Genomic DNA, 18,809 nt, shown 5'->3' on the forward strand with positions numbered 1-18,809 from the left:
TGTTGGCCTACAGAGACCGTAGAAAATGGAGAAGAGAGTGACTGAAGCTCCTGGGTGTGCAAAGGCAGGAGCAGCAACCTCATGAAGAAGGGGCAGCAGGGGCTCCCGCACACACTGACCAGGAGCGACAGCGAGCCATGGCTGGTCGGCACCTAGTGACACCCAGGGTCTATAGACACCGCCTGTCATTCCTGCAGATAACTGAGAACCAATGTCACTGATGACTGCGCATGTCTAGGGACCTGGTTACTTACATCTGCCACTTGCTGCAGGAATTGGTGCCAAGGGGACATGGAGGGCATCCACTGCCAGTGGCTGTGATAGTGACCGTGGCGCTCAATTTCTATGCCAGTGGCTCCTTTCAGGGCTCCACAGGTGACCTCTGTGGGATTTCACAATCTGCCACCCACAAATACATCGATGAGGTTATGGATGCCATCTTCTCCATGGCACACAACTTTGTGCATTTCGCCCGGGACCGGGACAGCCAGGATGCAAGGGCCATTGGATTCGCCCTGATCTCGGGATTCCCATAGGTGCAGGGTGAGATTGACTGCACTCAAATGGTGCTCAGGTCTCCATCGCTACACATGGTGGACTTCATCAACCGCAAGGGCTTTCACTCACTGAACGTGCAGCTGGTATGCGACCACCAGAAACACATCCTGCAGGTATGTGCACGGTTTCTAGGGAGTGTGCATGACGCCTACATCCTGAGTTGCTCACAGATCCTTGCAGTCTTCCAGGGTCCACAGAAGCTGCAGGATTGGTTCCTTGGGGACAAGGGCTACCCACGGAGGCCATGGCTGATGACACCCATGTGGAGACCTCAGACTGCAGCAGAGCAACCTATAATGAGGCCCATGCAGCAGCTCACAACTTGGTGGAGCAGATCATCGGGATGCTGAAGATGCGGTTCCGGTGCCTGGACCGGTCTGGTGAAGCCCTGCAATACAGTCCGCAGAGGGTGTCACACATCATCATCATCGTCTGCTGCGCCCTTTACAACCTGGCGCTACAATGGGATGAGAAACTGGCTGAGGAGGAGATGGAGGAGCTGGAGGTCTCCTCCAAGGACGCTGATGGGAATGAGGGTGAGGTGAGGGTGGTGATGACGATGGGGATGAGGCTTTCGCACTGGCTCGACAAGGCAGGTGCACTCGGGAGACCCTCATAGCTGCCAGATTAGTGGAGGATGATGACAACATGCAGTGAGGTGTCCCTGTAGATGCTCACATTGCAGTTGTGAATGTTTGACTCCAGTTTGGCTTATCTCAGCGCCAGTACCCTGTGAGAAGGCTCCTGTCATGGAGACGCATTGGAGGCCCTAATAATTGCTCAATCGCAGGAGGATGATGACAACATGCAGTGAGGACGCTCCAAAGATCTTCACATAGCCTCTGTGAATGACTGACTCCTGTCTGGCTGAGGGCAGCTCGCTTGCGCTCCATGATCAGGGCCATCTCAGAGATGCAGCCATAAAACTTTAGATTCATCTGATGCTGTGTCCGCCTTCAGCACCTCTGCTCCTCAGGAGCTGGTGCACAGCGTCACTGGTCACAGATGCAGGTGAGATGGGGGCCAGCACGACCTTAAAGGTGCTGAGAGCACACAGAGAGACGGAACTCTGTGGCGCCTGCCCACTACATTCTGGCAGCAATGACCAGCACCGCCGAGGTGCAGGCATCAGTAATGTTTCCAGGGAGTGTGAGGTTGGACCATCACTTTGATCTGAAGGCTGCACAGAGCACAGGGGAGAGGCCCTGGACTGAGACACCTGCCTTTTATCTTGTACAGAAAGGTTTCACATCTGAGTGACACGGACACTGCTCATCAGAACAAGGAGCCACAGGCAGGGGGACATTCTTAGGAGTTTATTGACAATAATGAACATTATGTACAAGTGATTAACACCCATGCCCAGGCTTTGCAACTAATTGTCCTTAACTGTCCTAACCCTGCCGTTACCTCTTGGTGCTCTCCAGACGTCCACAATGGAGGTGGAGGCAGCCTGCTGACTGCTACCCCCTGTCTGTGATGACTTTGGTGGAGGGCCGGCACTTGGAGGCCCCGGCTTGCTTTCGGGGTCCTGCTGTGTGACAGTGGCACCCTCCTTGGCTGTGAAGCTGGATCTGTGGAGGTCACAGGAAGAGGGGAGTCAGATGGCCAGCCACTCTCAGAGTCACCTGGGTGGAGGCCGCAGAGTGTGCACCTGCTGATCTTCCTCCCTATGGGTGCCCCTGGCTGACTCTGTGAGCGGAAGGGGTAGCTGGAGTGAGATCGAGCTGCCCAGCACCCCTCTCGCATACACACTGTTGGAGGCTAATTATGCCATCAGCGATGCAGTTGAGCCCGTGCAGCAGCACGGGAGCAACATCCTGGACCAAGGTCTCCATGGCGGCCGCCACCCTGCCAGTGTTGACCTTCGTGCATTGCAATGCCGGCGCTCTCACCTCAGCCTGAAGACAGACGAACTCCTTCATTGTGCCTTGCAATCTGAGGAGTGCAGCAGGCATCCCTTCCTGATGTTCCCAAGCTTGCCTTTGCAGCTCCAGCAACTGTGACATGACCGAGTCCAGAGGCTCGTCATCTGACTCGGACTCAGCAACGTTCTAGCCTCCAGCAGTCCCCTGAGTGCCGGGGACCTGGTAAGTCCCTGTCTCTGCCTGCTGTGGATCAGAAAGTGCGATGTGCTCATCAGATTGTGATCCCGAGGCCACTCTAAAGCTAGGACCCACCGAGGTGTGTGTCTCTGCGTTGGTGGAGGGTGTGGGTGAGCCCTGTGACGGGACTTCAGGGACGGTTCCTTCAGATTCCTCTTCAGAGGTTTCTTCAGAGCTTTCTTGGAGGCTCTGGGTCGTAGACTCCATCTGTTGCTTCCCAGATGTGCCTGCGAAAGCAAGGAGAGATAATTAGTGCATGGCAGTGGCCTGTGAAAGAGGACACATCACTCGCGGTTATCTGATGGATGTTGCACTGCTGGATCCTCACTTGGTAGAGCAACGCTGACCTCACTGTCAGCACAGGACTGGTCCACATCCTCACCAGCCAGCTGGATGGCTCTGTTTTCAAATTCTGAGAGCACTTTGACTTCCGGCATCCCTCCACCTGTCTGCGACCTTTCCCTCCTGTTGTGAGCCAGTTTGTCCTGCATGGATAGAGATGTGGAGAGTGTATCAGGATGCCTGCTGGGCCAGATGATAAGTATGCCTGGCCTGTGTGGGCGGTGAGTGGTCCCATGGACGGGATGAGGACAATGACGGTGTGTGAGAGAGAGTGAATGGTGATGTCCCTTGAACTGACAGTGAATGCGGGCCTTGTGGGTGTGTGATGGGTTTGTGAGTGTGTGAGTTGGAAGTGATAAAAAGTGTGACTTACCCAGGCGGAACAGAGGAGATCATTCATCCTTTTGTGGCACTGGGTGGCTGTCCTCTTCTGAAGGGCATTGGCGCTGACCACTGCTGCCACCGCCTCCCAAGCTGGTTGGTGACATTGCTACCCATCCTGCGGCCAGAGCTGGGGTAGAGCACATCCCGGCAGGCCTCCACCGCATCCAGCAGTCACTCGAGGGACCCGCCGTTGAAGCAGGGGGCTGCAGTCTTTTTGCCTTTGCTGGCCATGTTTCCCGGACAGCGATGGTGATCTGGTGGCGATGAGCGCTTTGCTGGCGGCTGCCTTTTAAAGATGGCGGTCAGTGTGATGCAACAGCGGGGTGATGGTGAGCGGACGAATGAGGGCCCACCCACCATGGAAATGGCATGTTTCGTGGGAGTGAGTATATAATGAGGTGGGCTCAGGAAGATATGGTGTGAAAACCTACCATTTTCATCGGCGAGTAGTACTCCATTTTACCCGCCCGCTACTGCACTTAGTGCAATTCTGGGAAAATTCAGCCCTGTGTCTTTTTTACCATGTCATTAATATATATCAAAAAAGAGCAGTTTTCCTGATACCGATCCTGGAGACCACGGCTTACTTACCTCCACTGAAAAACAGCTGTTCACCACCACTCTCTGTTTTCTTATCTATACATGCTGGCACTGCCCCTTTAATTCTATGGGCTTCAATTTTGCTAAGAAGTCTCATATGTGGTACTTCGTCAAGCATCTTTTGAAAGTCCACATATATAACATCAACCACATTACCCTCATCAAACCTCTCTGTCACTTCATTGAGGAACTCAATCAAGTTAGTCAGCTTAAAGTTACAATTTGCATTTAAAGTCAAACACACAACGATTTGACTGTAACAAATTCCACGTTGGCTTTCATTTATTAACCTAAATGCCCAGTAAACTTTTTCCAAATGCCAATAAATTTTGTCCTGGATTATTGTCTTGAAAGGTTTTCCCCGCTGCCCGCATTAGGCTGACAGCCTGTGATTGCTGGGGTTTATCCCTTATCCCTTTTTTTAAACAGGGGTATAACATTTACATTCATCCCATCCTCTGGCATCACTCCCATGGTTAATGAGTATTAGAGGATTGTGGCCAGAAATTTTCACCCTTCAGTAACCTGGGATGCATCCATCTGGCCTGGGCAACTTCACCACTTTGAGTGCTGCCAACCCAAGTACCTCTTCCTAATCTATTTTTATAATATCCAGTTTCTCTACTGCCTCCTCTTTTGTGGTGACTTTAGCAGCATCCTCCTCTAGAGATGACATGTTGGAAAGTACTCCTTTTCAGGGGGAGATGGTGGCATCATGGTAACGTCACAGGCTAATGCTCTGGGGACACGGGTTCAAATCCCACCATGGTAACAGGTGGAATTTAAATTCAATTAATTAAATCTTCAACATAAAGCTAGTCTCATTAATGCTGACTGTGAAACTATCATCAATTGTTGTAAAAGCCTATCTGGTTCACTAATACCCTTCAGGGAAGGAAATCTGCTGTCCTTACCTGGTCTGGCCTAAGTGTAATATGGTTAACTCTTAGCTGCCCTCTGAAATGGCCTAGCAAGCCAGTTGGCTCAAGGGCAATTAGGAGTGAGCAACAAATGCTGGCCTAGCACCCCATTAAAGAAAAAAGATCAGTACCTCAATAACAATTTCACTTTTGGTCTCTAATCGGCCCTACCCCTCTTTTGACTATTTGTATGTTGATAAAAGACTCTCTTTAATGTAAACCACTAAACCTATTCCCCGTCACTGCTGATGACAAGGAGTCCAGTTTCTTTCCCGCTCCAAAAGATCAACATTAATAGCTTTGGAGTATGTGACTTTTTAAGTAACCATGGTGAGTTGCTGTGGTGCATTTTACAGATTATACACACTGCACATAAAATCTGTTCACTGAGTACAGCTAGCATTAGCTGCACCAGCCTCAAGATGTTAGTGAGGATGACTTTGCAGGGTTGAATGTATAGACATCGCCAAAGTTGGTTCTGCTTTGTTGGGCCCCTGCCAATTGGCCCATCATTTCCTTTCCTTATTTTTGATGTTTTGTAAGTGATTGTTTTCAGAGGAGTAGCTTGCTCAGCCACTTCAAAGAGCAACAAGAACCAAGCAAGTAATGAACTGGGCTTGCATGTGGGCCACAGGCTCATTGTTCTGAAGGACACTTGTGAATTAATTCAGTTTTTTATTACATTTGAGCTTTTGTGATTATTTGCTGATGTTAACACATGCATTTTCAAAATGAGTGAATTCAATTTCACAATTCTGCAATAGGAATAAAAGAACCGGAGAAGGTCTTTCAATCTCTCTAGCCTGTTCCACCATTCAACTAGTTTGATCAGTACCAAAATGTTATTTACCTGTCTTTTATCCATGTCATTAGATATATGCTTACCTGTAATAAACATGTAACAGTTTTGTCTTGGAAATTCCAATTGACCTGGCATCCACAGACTTTTGGGGAAGAGAAGTTCTCATTTCTGCTACCCTTTGTTCAAGAAGTGCTTCCTGATTTCACACCTGAATGGTTTGGCTCACAACTTCCAACCCATATCTGTGAAGCCACTCTGTGCAGTTTAGTGGCTTTCAACAATCACATTCCCTTTTCTACATTTTCAAACTGAACTTCACATATGGTAACAATCAGAAATTGTACTTTATGTCACAGGAGAACTGCAAGTATAAAAATTTGTAATTCTGTAGCTGAAAGCCAGGATTGTCAGGGAAATGCTTTGATCTACTTTGAGATAGGGTGTCATCACTTTTTAAGAGACATACATACTGAACATACAAAAATAACACATGGAAATTCCATTTTCATCAGATAAGCCTCTGTAATTCTCTCTGGCGCTCGAAGTCTGTTGTTGTACTTGGCGAACAGATTTTGTTGGTGACTTACTGCAGCAAATGATTGCATCCCTGAAGACTTTTGTAAAAAAAAATAAGCAAGGTCTTTGGCACTTCAACATTTCAGCGAAGAGCCACGACAGTGTGGCAGTGGTAGCTTTCTGTGTGCCACCAGCACCAGTATCTACTGCTGTTGGTGATTGGTTGTGGATTTTTCCAATTATTGCCAAGGAGATGCAATAAACCTCTGGCAAAAACCTTGTAGTCTCTCTCTTTACCCCTTTAAATACCGTTTTTGTAACCCTATGCCATCCATCTTTGGTGTTTTTCCTTTTACCATGAGCCAGGAACATATCAACCTCCTCCTCCTCCTCTGCTCTTTCCAGTGCCTTGACACTGCTAAGTGGGGGCCGCACACATTCCCGCTTCCCCCGCCCCACTCCGTCTTGAGAAGCATCTTCTCTGAAAGCTTAGCTTCAATCACAGATGGCACCACCTAAATAGCTCTCACTGTGCACAACAAAGGAGGTTGCGAGGAATAGTGAAAAGATGTTTGAAAAGACAGACATAATTGTAGCATCTAACACCATTACTTAATAATTATTTGCAATCCTCTGTTTCCTGCAGGGTCTGTTCAAGGGTGCTGGTCAGTTATTAAAACCAAAGGCCTTACTCATCACTTACGGGGTAAGTAATTCATAAGATAGGACTCGATGTCAATGGAAAGATTTATTGCCTTCTGTCGTATCCAGTATTATTTTTGTCATGTTAATAATTCAGAAAATAAATTAGGTTTTACATTATTTTCATTGCCCACAGTGATGCCAAGTCATTTATTTTAAGAGAAGTGATGTACAGCACTGTACTCCAAATGGATTGAAGTTTATAATGCAAATACTGAGAGCCTTGGCGTGTGTCCTTGGGCAAGCTATGCTAAGTCTGAGCCATTGAACTGAATACATAAGCAATACTGGGCAAGTGGAGTAGGAGGATCTGTGGAACCATCCAGAATTCTGAAATACTGAGGGTGATTGTCATGTTGAGTTTATGTCAGGTGAGTGGTAAATGGGGTGATTGCTAGCCTCTGGATTACTAATCCAGTAACATGACCATTACGCTACCATCCCCTAGGCACGTCACTTACCGAGTGTCACAGTTCAGCCCAGCTATGTCTGCACTTGGCATTTTTACCCATATATTTTCAAGCAGACATCATTAGATCGTGATTCAAAGTAGGAATCCTGGCTGATCTGATATTTTCACTTTCCTCTCCCCCTCCCCACTGCACACTACAAAGCCCAGAGGTGCTGAAAGAAGGATTTGCATTTATATAGCACTTTTCACAACGTCCTAATGTTTTACTGCCAGTGAAGTACTTTTGAAGTGATTTAGGAAACATGGCAGCCAATTTGCATGCAACAAGCTCACACAAACAGCAGTGTAATAATGACCTGATAATCTGTCTTTTTTTGTGATGTTGATTGAGGGATAAATATTACCCAGGGCCTAATTTCTTCTACTTTGAAATATTGTCATGGGATCTTTTACATCCACCTTAGAAAGCTGACGTCCTCAGTTTAACACCTGCATCCAAGAGTGGTTGCTCCAACAGTGCAGCACTCTCTAAGCACTGCACTGCCTAAGTTTTTGTGCTTAAGTCTCTGGAGTGGGACTTGAACCTATGACTTTCTGATGCGTTGGCCTCTGTGGCGCAACGGATAGCGTGTTGGATTTCTAGCTGTTGTTGTATAAGAGATTCAAAGGTTGTAGGTTCGAGTCCCACCAGAGTCTATGACTTTCTGATGCAGAGGCAAGCGTGCTACCACTGAGGCACAGCTGGCACCTTAAATCAATTGCTGTGTCCCGTTGTGAGCCAGAGTGATGCTAACTGAAATGAACTAGATCGGATGTGTGATATTTTTTATTTGTTTGAAAATGGTGCACTGGGGAAGCATGGTAGCATGTTTAGTTTTTGTTGGGCTCTATTTAAATGGAAGAGCACATGATGCTTTTTTTTTATTTGTTCATGGGACATGGGCATTGCTGGCTTGGCCAGGGGTCTGGAGTCACATGTAGTGTAGCAAAGGACAGCAGATTTTCTTCCCTAAAGGGCATTAATGAAGCAGATGGGTTTTTATGACAATCAACAATGGTTTCATGGTCATCAGACTTTTAATTTTTTTTTTTAACTCAAATTCCACTATCTGCTGTGGTGGAATTTGAACCCAGGTCCCCTGAGCATTACACTGGGTCTCTGGGTTACTAGGCCAATGACAATACCATTATGCCACCACCTCCCCTTTTGTTCATGCTCAATTTTACTTTTTTGTGGTATCTGCTGGTGTTAAGTAATAATTCGGCTGCTAAAATGCTTTGTTATCTGTAATTTGAAACTGCCACTGCTTTCACCAAGCAAGCGTAATCCATGTGCTGGAAATTACATTGATTGGCTACATCATAGTCAATAAAAGTGCTGATGTTAATATTAATTTAATGTTCTGCTTTGCTTCTTAATTTTTTTTTTGTTGATTGGATGTGGGTGCCATTGTTGAACATACAGATTAGGAGCAGGAGTAGGCCACTCGGCCCCTCGAGCCTGCTCTGCCATTCAATAAGATCATGGCTGATCTGAATGTCACCTCAACTCCACATTCCTGCCTACCCCAATAACCTTTCACCCCCTTGCCTATCAAGAATCTATCTAGCTCTGCCTTAAAATCTGCTTCCACTGCCTTTGAGGAGGAGAGTTCCAAAGATTCACGACCCTCTGAAAAAAAGTTCTCCTCATCTCTGTTTTAAATGGGTGATCCCTAGTTCTAGATTCTCCCACAAGAGGAAACATCCTCACCATCTCCACCCTATCAAGGCCCCCAGGATTAGCATTTGTTCCCCATCCCTAATTGCCCTTGAACTGAATGCTTTACTAGGCCTTTTCAGAGGGCAGTTAAGAGTCAACCACATTGCTGTGGGTCTAGAGTCATTTGTCGGTCAGACCAGGTAAGGATGGCAGATTAAACCAGATGGGTTTTCATGACAAACAATGATAGCTTCATGGTCACCATTACTGAGACTGCCTTTTAATTCCAGATTTTTTTTTTTAACTGAATTTAAATTCTGCCAGCTGCAATGGTGGGATTTGAACCCATGTTTGGGTTTCTGGATTACTAGTCTAGTGACATTACCACTACGCTACGCATCCCCCAATTGCTGTTATGAAGTTATTACTTCAAAAGTAGTAGTTAATATACTGTGGGCTCCTAAGGTGATTGTACTTCTCTCCAATGCTCTTCTCTCCCAGATGCAGTGTGACTCATACTGAGGTTTGTTTCCATGAGCACAGGCCACATGCTGATATCTTACATAAGTGGCTGATTTTCCCTTATGAGGTTAAACAGCGAGTGTTGTTAGTTTTATCAGTCATGTTGGATATCACAGCAGAGCCCAAACCTGTTCACACCATGCACGCATCAATTATAGCAAGCAGATCATTTCTTCTTCTTTCAAAAAGATAATTAAAAATCAACTTTTGTGGCCAAGAGCTGAATTAAGATAAGTTTTCCAATCAATCATTCTCTGTAAAATAAAAGTAATGCAAAAACAAAGGGCTGAATTTTACATTCCCCAGCAGGTGTGTTTCCCGCAGTGGGGAGGAGGCATGTAAAATGGGGTGTGCACCCATTCCACCACCCTCCCACCCACCCCCGACCTCACCTTCATAATACGGGGGTGGGAGGGGAGGCTGCTGAGATCGGCAGCCCACCCGCCATATTTAAATGAACAGTTAAGGGCAAGTTAGGCTTGTTATCAATCCAATTGACCCAGATAATATGCTGCCCACATCATAATACATTTGGCGTGGGGAGCAGGATGGGAGCGGGAAGCCCAATTTTTTAACCTGAAATGGTTAAAAGGTGGGAAGGGGTGGGTCGCACTCGGGAGCTGCCCTTTGCCAATTGCAGGGCAGAGCCCCCTTAGAAGAAACAGCCCCTTCCTTCCAACCCACTCTCTCCCTTAAACCTACACCCTCCCCCCGCCCCCTCCTGCCCCTCTCCTCGGCCCCAGGAGAGTTAGGGGAGGCTAAGACCCCGGATCAACTGCTCCAGGGATTCTAGGCCTTTGGCTTCACTCTTCACCTTCAGCCCTGGCAGCTGCCACTGACACCTTCCTGGCACTGCCAGGACTAGGGAGCTGCCGCCAATCAGATTGGCCAGCAGCTCCAGAGGGTGGCACTCCCGCCCTCGCTAATGAGTCTCGCAGCGCTTTATTGCTGCAGGTTGGGCCGGCGTAGAGATGTGGTTTCCGGGAAAGGTGGGGCAGTGTGCATGCTATCTGCTCTTCCATATTATCCCGCCCAATGACAGAAAGAACAGAGTAGAATAATGTATGTTAATCAGGGTTCAAATTTCAACAATCATTAGAGTTTATTCATTGTGCAGATGGGATATGGCATTGGACCTTTCTTAAATTCTAAAGTCTGAACAAACTAGCCATTTTTTTTTCTCTCCACCCTCCCCCAAGCCCAGAACTAAACACATTCTTACTGCATTCTGGCTGAAACAGCGAATCCAGCATGAACGCAGAACTTTCCTGGTCTGTGTGACTTATTTTCACAAAGGCCAGTGCATTAACAAGCCAAGGGCGGATTTTATTATTTTAATTAGTATGATCATTTCGACTGGATCTTCAGTTTTCCTTCTTTGTAAACTTGCGTATTTTTCTGCTTTTTGAGGCTGACTGATCACAATTCCATTTTGCTAAAATTGCCAGTGTAGAAGGAAAGCATTCACCCTGAAATGTTTCAATAGTAACTTTGAAACATTTAAAAAAGGTAAGTTTTGAAGCTTAACTTTCTAGTTAAGTTGTCAATTGCTACTTTGTTTCCCCATAATAGGACACTGAAGAAATTGGCAACATTTTAATACTGGAAGTTAATTCAAATCTCTCCTCCCCTGATTACAAGCCTTGGCTGTCTGCCCACTGCTCTTGGTCGGAGCCCAGCTCAGTCCTCAACCCCCAAGTCCAGCAGCTTCTTGCCCATCTGCCCCCATTCCTTATCAGACTTAGTTGCTCCATGAAGCTTGCCACCAGCTCCCAGCACAGCTCCTAACCACTCAATCTCCCCACCTTGGCCACACATTTGTCAACGATATCTCCCCTGCCAATTTCACCACTTCTTTAAACCTTGTCCTCCTTAAAATGCCCACATTCAACCTCCATTATTTTTGATCGACCTTTCTTTAACTTCTCTGCAAAATCCTTGAACATAACAGGGTGGGGATCTGTAGTGTCTCATCGTACTAGAATGAAAAGTTAAAGATGAAATGTTAAACCAAGGCCCAGTCTGCCTTGTGAATGGAACAGATCCCATAGCACTATTTTGAAGACGAGCAGGGGAGTTATCCCCAGTGTCTGTCCAATATTCATGTCTCATCAGAAAAAACAGATTACCTGGTCATTATCACATTGCTGTTTGTGGGAGCTTACTGTGTGCAAATTGGCTGCCGCATTTCCTGCATTACAACAGTGACTTCACTTACTTCATTGACTGTAAAGCATTCTTGAGATATCCTGAGGTTGTGAAAAGTGCTATATAAATACGTTTTTTTTTTAGCATTCATTGAAGTACTGAATAACGGTTAACATACTAGTTTTGTTTCCTGCCTTAAGATGCAAAGCACTGGCCAGTTTCTTTTAACTTTTTGTTTTTTGTTCAATCCAAATTTGTATGCTCAATACCCTTAATCCTGATGATGCACATTTGCAGCAGAATTTAATAACTAGTGGCGTACATTTACTTAACTGCTATTACCATGCAGAAAAACCTACTAATGTGAGGCTTCTTCAGTGGGGTCACAAGATGGTTGGTGTGAAATGGGAGACAAATTACACTAGAGCAGTAAACCCTGAGACTGGGCTAATGTGTATTCCATAAAGGACTCTACCCAGCAAGTAAGTGGTGTACCTAACCTGGGAGTGCTTGTGGCTGACACTGGCCACCCAAGATCAAGTTTTTTATTTCCATACTAATATAATCATGCAGAGGCAATATTCATGAAAAAGGGCTATTAGACCTGCGTCTCTTACTCAGCATGGTTCAGGAAGCAGCCAATTTGTGTAAAATCTCCTAGGCAATTTAATTGCGTAGTCCGGGGGATGGACTAGCTCCATTGCAGTTGCTTTGTTGCAGATGTAACAGTGAGTGTAGGCAACTGCTCTGCTTTTCACCTCTGCTAGTGTCATTCACCTTTGATCAGATCGGTGATCGGGCTAGCTGCCTCCATGACAATGTAGGCTTGACCTCCAGCCCCCCAGAAGAATGCCAAACTGACATTTTTTTGTAACCATTGCTAGCTAAACCAACTCCATCAGCAGCTTTTGAAATAACACCAGTCTCTATTCAGAGCTTCAAACTGTGGCTCCCACAAATCCAGATTCAATGCTAAATCATTGTGGTGTGGAGTAACCATCCAAAAATTCCAGAAAATAGACCTTTATACAGCAATGCACCCTTTCTGGTCTCTGATTTGCTGAGCTATGAAGTTGGTGCTTATTCTACCTTTGGGCAAATACCCTGAGGGAGAGTGACAGAAGCATTGACTGGTTGTGTTTAGTCTGGAGCTGCCCAATTTTCCATTTGATTTATTTCTGTCATTGGAACCTACATAAACACCTTGCTGAGATTCCAACTTTTAACATAGTTAAACATACATGTGCAGGAGGAGTAAAACCAGCACAGATATGATGGGCTGAGTGACCACCTCCTGTGCTGTAAATCTTTCTTTGTCTCTGTGAATTTCAAAGGATTTTACCATGTTAGAACAGGAGCCTTGGGAAAGTGAGCAGAGCTTAGTTTTTTACGTAAATGTTGACATTTGGTTGGTAGCACTCGCCACTACTGGTGCCTTTTAGGGTCTAAAATGTGGCAGCGCGCACTGTTGTTGCAAGTCACGCCAGATACCATATTGGTGAGGGCATTAGCGTGCACAGTGAATGACCACCAGAAGTATGCAGAGTAGGCAGGTCATGACATTAATCAGCATGCAACACTAATTTGTGTTTGCGCTGCCATTGTAGAGCTCAGTGTTCCAATCAACGTCCTCTCTTAACCTCACTCAGCTAGATCCCCATCAGTGGTATTTGGAGATTGTCAACTACTTGAAGATTAGTCGCTGGCTGATTTCTTCTGGCTGTTGCTTTGATTCTACAAATGTTTGGTGCTAACAATTAAAGTTGCCAAAGTTCACTGGGAGTGGTGTGGCAGGTACTGAATGAGTTTTTTGCTGACCTGCACAAACCAGTTGCTCTGGCATGGGTACACTAATAGGCATCCACCGTGGAATAGAAAGGACTTGGAGAATGAACATAGGGCATACAGAGCAGGACAAGCTGCTGGAAGGAGGAGGAGAAGGGATTTTAGCTGGAGACTATAAATGCTCAGAATGTTCGTGGAGCCATTCTCCTACCTAAACCTGAGAGTAACAATGTCTGCACTTCAGTAAGGACATCCTCACTGAAATCTGCCACCTGTTGTAGTCACAACTGCAACTTCAAAGCAGGGTGAGCACCACTTAGTGGCTGTAAAGGTGACTATGGCGATGAACTTTTATGCACCCGGCTTCTTCCAGTCTGGAGCTGGAGATATTTGCAACATCTCGTAGTCTTCCATTCTGTTCAAAGACGGGTAACTACCGTACATTTTATTCTCTTGCCAGAGAGAAGCAGATGGAGTGAGCACAGAGCTTTGCTAAGATTGCAGGCATGGTGCAGAGTGCTTGTGACTGCACATGTATCATATTGTGAACACCACATGTCATCTTTGCCCAGTATCAAAACCAAAAAGATTTCGACTGCCTCAATGTCCAGCTAACATGTGACCATTGACAGAAAATCCTGGCAACAGTCATGATGCCTTCATTCTGCAGCAGTCCCCTGTGCCATTTGCATCTCAGCCACTACGGCAAATCAAAGGGTGGCTACTGGGCAGCAAGGGCCATTAGCTGATCACTTGGCTGATGATGCTGTTACAACCAGTCCCCAGACAAGGTCCCCCAATTTTGTTATGCTTCTGGGTGAGGAGGAATGAGCTGGCTCCCCTTTTTTATTCAACCCTCTCAGTTGGTCACAAAAAGGTTAATTTAAAGGGATCCCTTCCCCCGAGGATACCTTTTCCCAGTCCAAATGTATTTATTTTTTGGAAGGAGCCAATTTAACCAGGCCTTCTTGGGCCAAAGAAAGAGTAATAGTTAGGCATAGATGGTGGTACATTACGGCCATTAAGTTGGGTGGTTCCGGTAGAGCTGACTTTGGCAATTTCACAGTTAGTTTGGAGACACTTGGTTCTGCAGGGTAGCTGAAGAGGCTGGTCTATTTCTTTTTGGTTGTGGCTTCTGCTGAGCCTTACCTCCAGCAACAGAGAGAGAGAGAGAGAGATACTTTGCCTGCAACTGCAAAGGTGACTAGCTGGTCTTCTTGTTGCTGTCACTCTCACAGCACACCAGCACACTAACACTGCTTCGCAGCTAGCTTCTTAACCCATTTTCCCCTGTGTATTTCTGTAAGGAAAAAAATGTCTTGTGACCAGAGTCTGTTTTCTTTCATCTCTGACCATGTTACACATTCTGAGATATATATCAACAGGAGGTGGGTTTTAGATGACTGCTAAGACGTGGTAAGTCTTTCGTCTCAGCAACCAAAGTAGACTAAAGTTCAGTCTTTTGCATCTTTCCTATCTCCCTTTCAAGTGTCTCTGCTTGAAGAAGGCAATGACACCTTTCTGAGGTGCAACATTCCATATTCTCTCAAGACAGATCCACATAGGAATGTTCAAGAAAGTGGTCACTTTACATTATCAGCCATCTTTTGCTCAGTGTCCTTGCTTGTCTTTCTTTAAAAACACACACATCTTCCTTGAAAAGTTCAATATGTCCCTCAGTAATTTGTGGCTGTGATCGGCTTTTCATGACAATGCCAGTGTGCAACCCACACACAAGTGCAAAGCTTGCAGACAATGAAAGACATGTTGCGGAGGAGATACAATAGAGTAGATCATCAGCATGCTGAAATAATGCTTCTGCCTAGACTGCTGTAGAAAAGCCCTGCAGTACTCAGCAGAGCAGGTCTGCTGTATGCTGCACAACCTCACCCTTGCTTGCCACCAGCTATACAGTGAGCAGCCCAGGAGCAGGAGGAGGAAGTAACCTAGACAGCTGCTTTCTACCCTCACCGTCCATGAAGAACTCATCCAAGAAAAATAACAGTGAGCCCTATCCCAATTCACCAAGAGCCCCTCTCCTTGCCTTTCCTCTATCACTGACCATCACAGTGTAGCCTTGGTCACAATGCAAAAATAAAAACCACCACAAAAAAAACTCCAAACCAAATTTATAACTTGCATCATTCTAACGACATAAATCAACTAATCATCTTCCTGCATTCCCTTAATGTTTTTGCCTATCCTAGAGCTCCTATGCAATACTGCCCCAGTGGCTGCAGCATGACTGGTGGAAGGCTGCTGACTTTCAGTAAGGGACGACCTTAGCAGATGATCTTTACTCTGGAGGCTCATCTCCGCAGGATGGCAACAGTGTGGGCTGGCTGGCAGGCAAAGGACTGGCAGGAGTGGGAGGATAAATGCTGTCATCCTGAGTGAGGTTGGCAGGTGGAACCTCCATTTAGCTACTGCCACTGCCGCAGTGCAGCACCTCAACAGTCCTGGTAATCTGTTGAAGCACAGATTGCTGGACTGTGTGACGCCCTGCAAGCCACTTTGCACTGTGACCCTCAAGCATGACGGCAGTAGTCTTAGCTTACATGGCAGCAAGCTGACCTTGCACAATTTCAGCCTCAGCTTCAACTGCAGTTCTGGGATTTTGGGTGGAAGTTGCTTTTACTGCTGTAGGAGCTGAGGTATCAGCCGCCAGATGCTGCATCGTGGTTGGGTCCGCAAGTATGATGGGTTGCCCACCACTTCTCTACTGGAAAGGATGGGCTTCAAATTCTGCTCAAAGCCCTGTGCCAATTTGGTACTTGGCCTCCCCATGCTATTTGACATTGAGAGCAAGCTTCCTGACACACCTGTCAATGCACTTAGCGTGTTGTTGTATGTATATGTCAAAGTAGTTATCTGAGTCCTCGATCTGCAGCTGGACTTACATGCGACTCTTTGTGCTCTATTGAGCTGATGCCTGCATTATCCTTGCCCTGGCTGCCAGCTGCTAGTGCCAGGCATCTCACTATGTGCAGATCCTGCCTCTATGCCAATTTCTAAATTATGTGGAGTGTCAGTATCTGAAATGGCAGAAAGTGTGAAATTGACAAAGCTGTGTCTTCATCATCACTGACTTCTTGTTCATCCACTGCCTGGCCAAAGTGGCAGTTCACTTGGTATTTGAAAGGAGAAAGGCTCAAGGATAAGATTGTGGGTGGGGAGGCAGAGGGTAGAGGTATGAGGTGCATGCTTACATCAACTACACAGTATAGGATGAGGGGGAAATTAATTATGAAAAGAAAGATTATCTATGAGGAAACCATCACCTTTGATGGTTTCAGTTCCTCAATGAGGGTCAGGGCCTGTCCACCTTCAGTTAACTCCTGCTACCTCCAGTTGTGCAGCATATTGTCCTGCAAGAGAGAGGGAAGTGTGTTAGTGCAATGTGTTTGAGTAATGAAGCTGTCATGGTTGAATAGCGTGTGCAAGCTATGAGATGTGGGTGTGAGGGTGGTAACAGTAGTTAAGTGTGTGAGGATGTGGTTGAGCATATGAATGCCAAGTGTGAGTCCTGATGGATAGAGATTGTTGGTGAGTGAGTGATGGAGGCATGGAGAATTGAGGAGTGGCTGAGGTGCGGTTGGTAGGATGTGGCATTTGATTATACACTCACTGACCTTGACCACACAGCAAGGTCATCGAACTTCTTACAGCCCTTCACCCAGGCCCTTGGGTCTAGACTCCTGGCATTGACTTCCACAGCTTATCTGCTCCCATTGCTTTCTGAGTGAGTCTCTTAAAGGGTCTCCTGGTCACCTGCAGATTTTGGACCTCTCTGCTAATTTCCACTTCTTCTCTCAAGACGTCAATGCAACATCTGAAAACATTGGGATTTTCTCTTTCCCATGTTGTGGGATTATTCAATGCTTTCCAAGACGGATTCACTTCCTGCTCAACAGCCAGCACCAACACCTGCTCCAGCCACAGTGCCCCCTCATGCTGTTGATGATCTGCTATTGTGTCCAGTCAGTCAACAGCATTGGCTGGATGCTGCAATTATTTAGAACAGCAGGCAGTATAAAGTTTGCGTGCTACCATCCCTAAGCCTGTTTTGGGCAGCTAATGAATTTAATGCCCTGTGGCTTCATACTAAATACTGCATCTGTTTGTTGAATGGCATTGAATTCTATGTCCCTGACTTGTACCACATCAGACCACAAAAGGGTTTGCAGAATTCTGAAGCAGTGAAAACACAGCGGCTTTGAAATTACACAATCAAATGGTGGGTTTGGATTTTGTTTGCATTCGTCTAAAACTCCGGACTGGCACAATCCAAAGTCCAGGACTACGTGCTGAGGGACGCACTAAAGCTTGGGGCAGCTGCCGCAAAGGCGCAATGGGGAAGGGTCGCTGTCTAAGACCTTTCTACCACAGCGCACCGAGAGACTGGGAACTGTTTAGAGCCCCTCGGGCTGTACAGATCAAAATGAAAGGCTGTAAATGATTGTAATACTGTTTGTACTGATGCACCTGGTGATACATTTTGTAAAAGTTTAACCTGGATTGTACCCTTGTAATGTTGTGTTTGAAATGGTTTGGAATGTGATTGAAGATATTTTATGAATAAAGTGTATTTTTACAAAAAAAAAAATAATTCGTCTAAAACTCCACTCTGATTTTCCTCCAAATGGGTTATCAGCTAAACTAACAGAGACCAGAGTGAGCCTGCGTGGTTTAGCAAATAGAAAAGCATCCTGATGCATGGTAACTGGGGTTTAGTCCCTCCCTTCTATCAATTGGGGATCACGTGATGTACTGTGGGGGCTCCGACCAGTGAGCATGGACAATCTGGGGCCAGAGTTTCCTGATCAGAGCCCTGGTCGTGCGTGAAAGCATAAATCTCTCTCTAATAAAGTTAACTGTTTCTTGACGAAACCTGTCTGCTCCGTCAAGTCATCACAATTGGTGACGAGGGTAAGATCTGCTCCGACTCTGCGCCTTGCCCTGTTACTGCACGTACATTGAATTTTTTTTTAAAAAGCTACTCACCAGTCATGCCACTCTTTGGCAGAATTGATCCATGTGATGCGGCTATGGAAGACTGGAGCCAGTGTATAGAACGCCTCGGATTTTACTTCGTAGCAAACGAGATTACCGCGGTAGAAAAGCAGAAAGTGACCCTCTTGAATGTATGCGGCAGTAAAACATACAACCTCATTCGTAACCTGACAGCCCCGAGTGCTCCAAATTCTAAGCCACATAGCGAATTAGTGGACCTCGTGAAAACACACTTCCAGCCAAAGCCTTCTCTAATAATGCAGTGTTTTAAAAGTTAGGGCCCAGGGGGCGTCCATCG

At 46.1% G+C, this 18,809-nt stretch overlaps 1 protein-coding gene across 2 annotated transcripts in view; it reads left to right on the top strand.

Annotated features, from left to right (window-relative positions):
* The window catches only part of mettl26 (methyltransferase like 26), a 41,521-nt gene that overhangs the window by 12,844 nt on the left and 9,868 nt on the right, over positions 1-18,809 (top strand). Inside the window, exon 3 of one of the 2 annotated variants that reach the window (XM_078558384.1) lies at positions 6,874-6,933. The exons of the other annotated variant lie outside the window; for it this stretch is intronic. Within the exon in view, the coding sequence (XP_078414510.1) occupies positions 6,874-6,933 (60 nt within the window). The remainder of the gene's footprint in view (positions 1-6,873; positions 6,934-18,809) is intronic. 2 annotated transcript variants of the gene reach the window in all.

Source organism: Cetorhinus maximus, chromosome 15, assembly GCF_964194155.1.
Source record: "Cetorhinus maximus chromosome 15, sCetMax3.hap1.1, whole genome shotgun sequence".
Taxonomy (NCBI): Eukaryota; Metazoa; Chordata; class Chondrichthyes; order Lamniformes; family Cetorhinidae; genus Cetorhinus; species Cetorhinus maximus.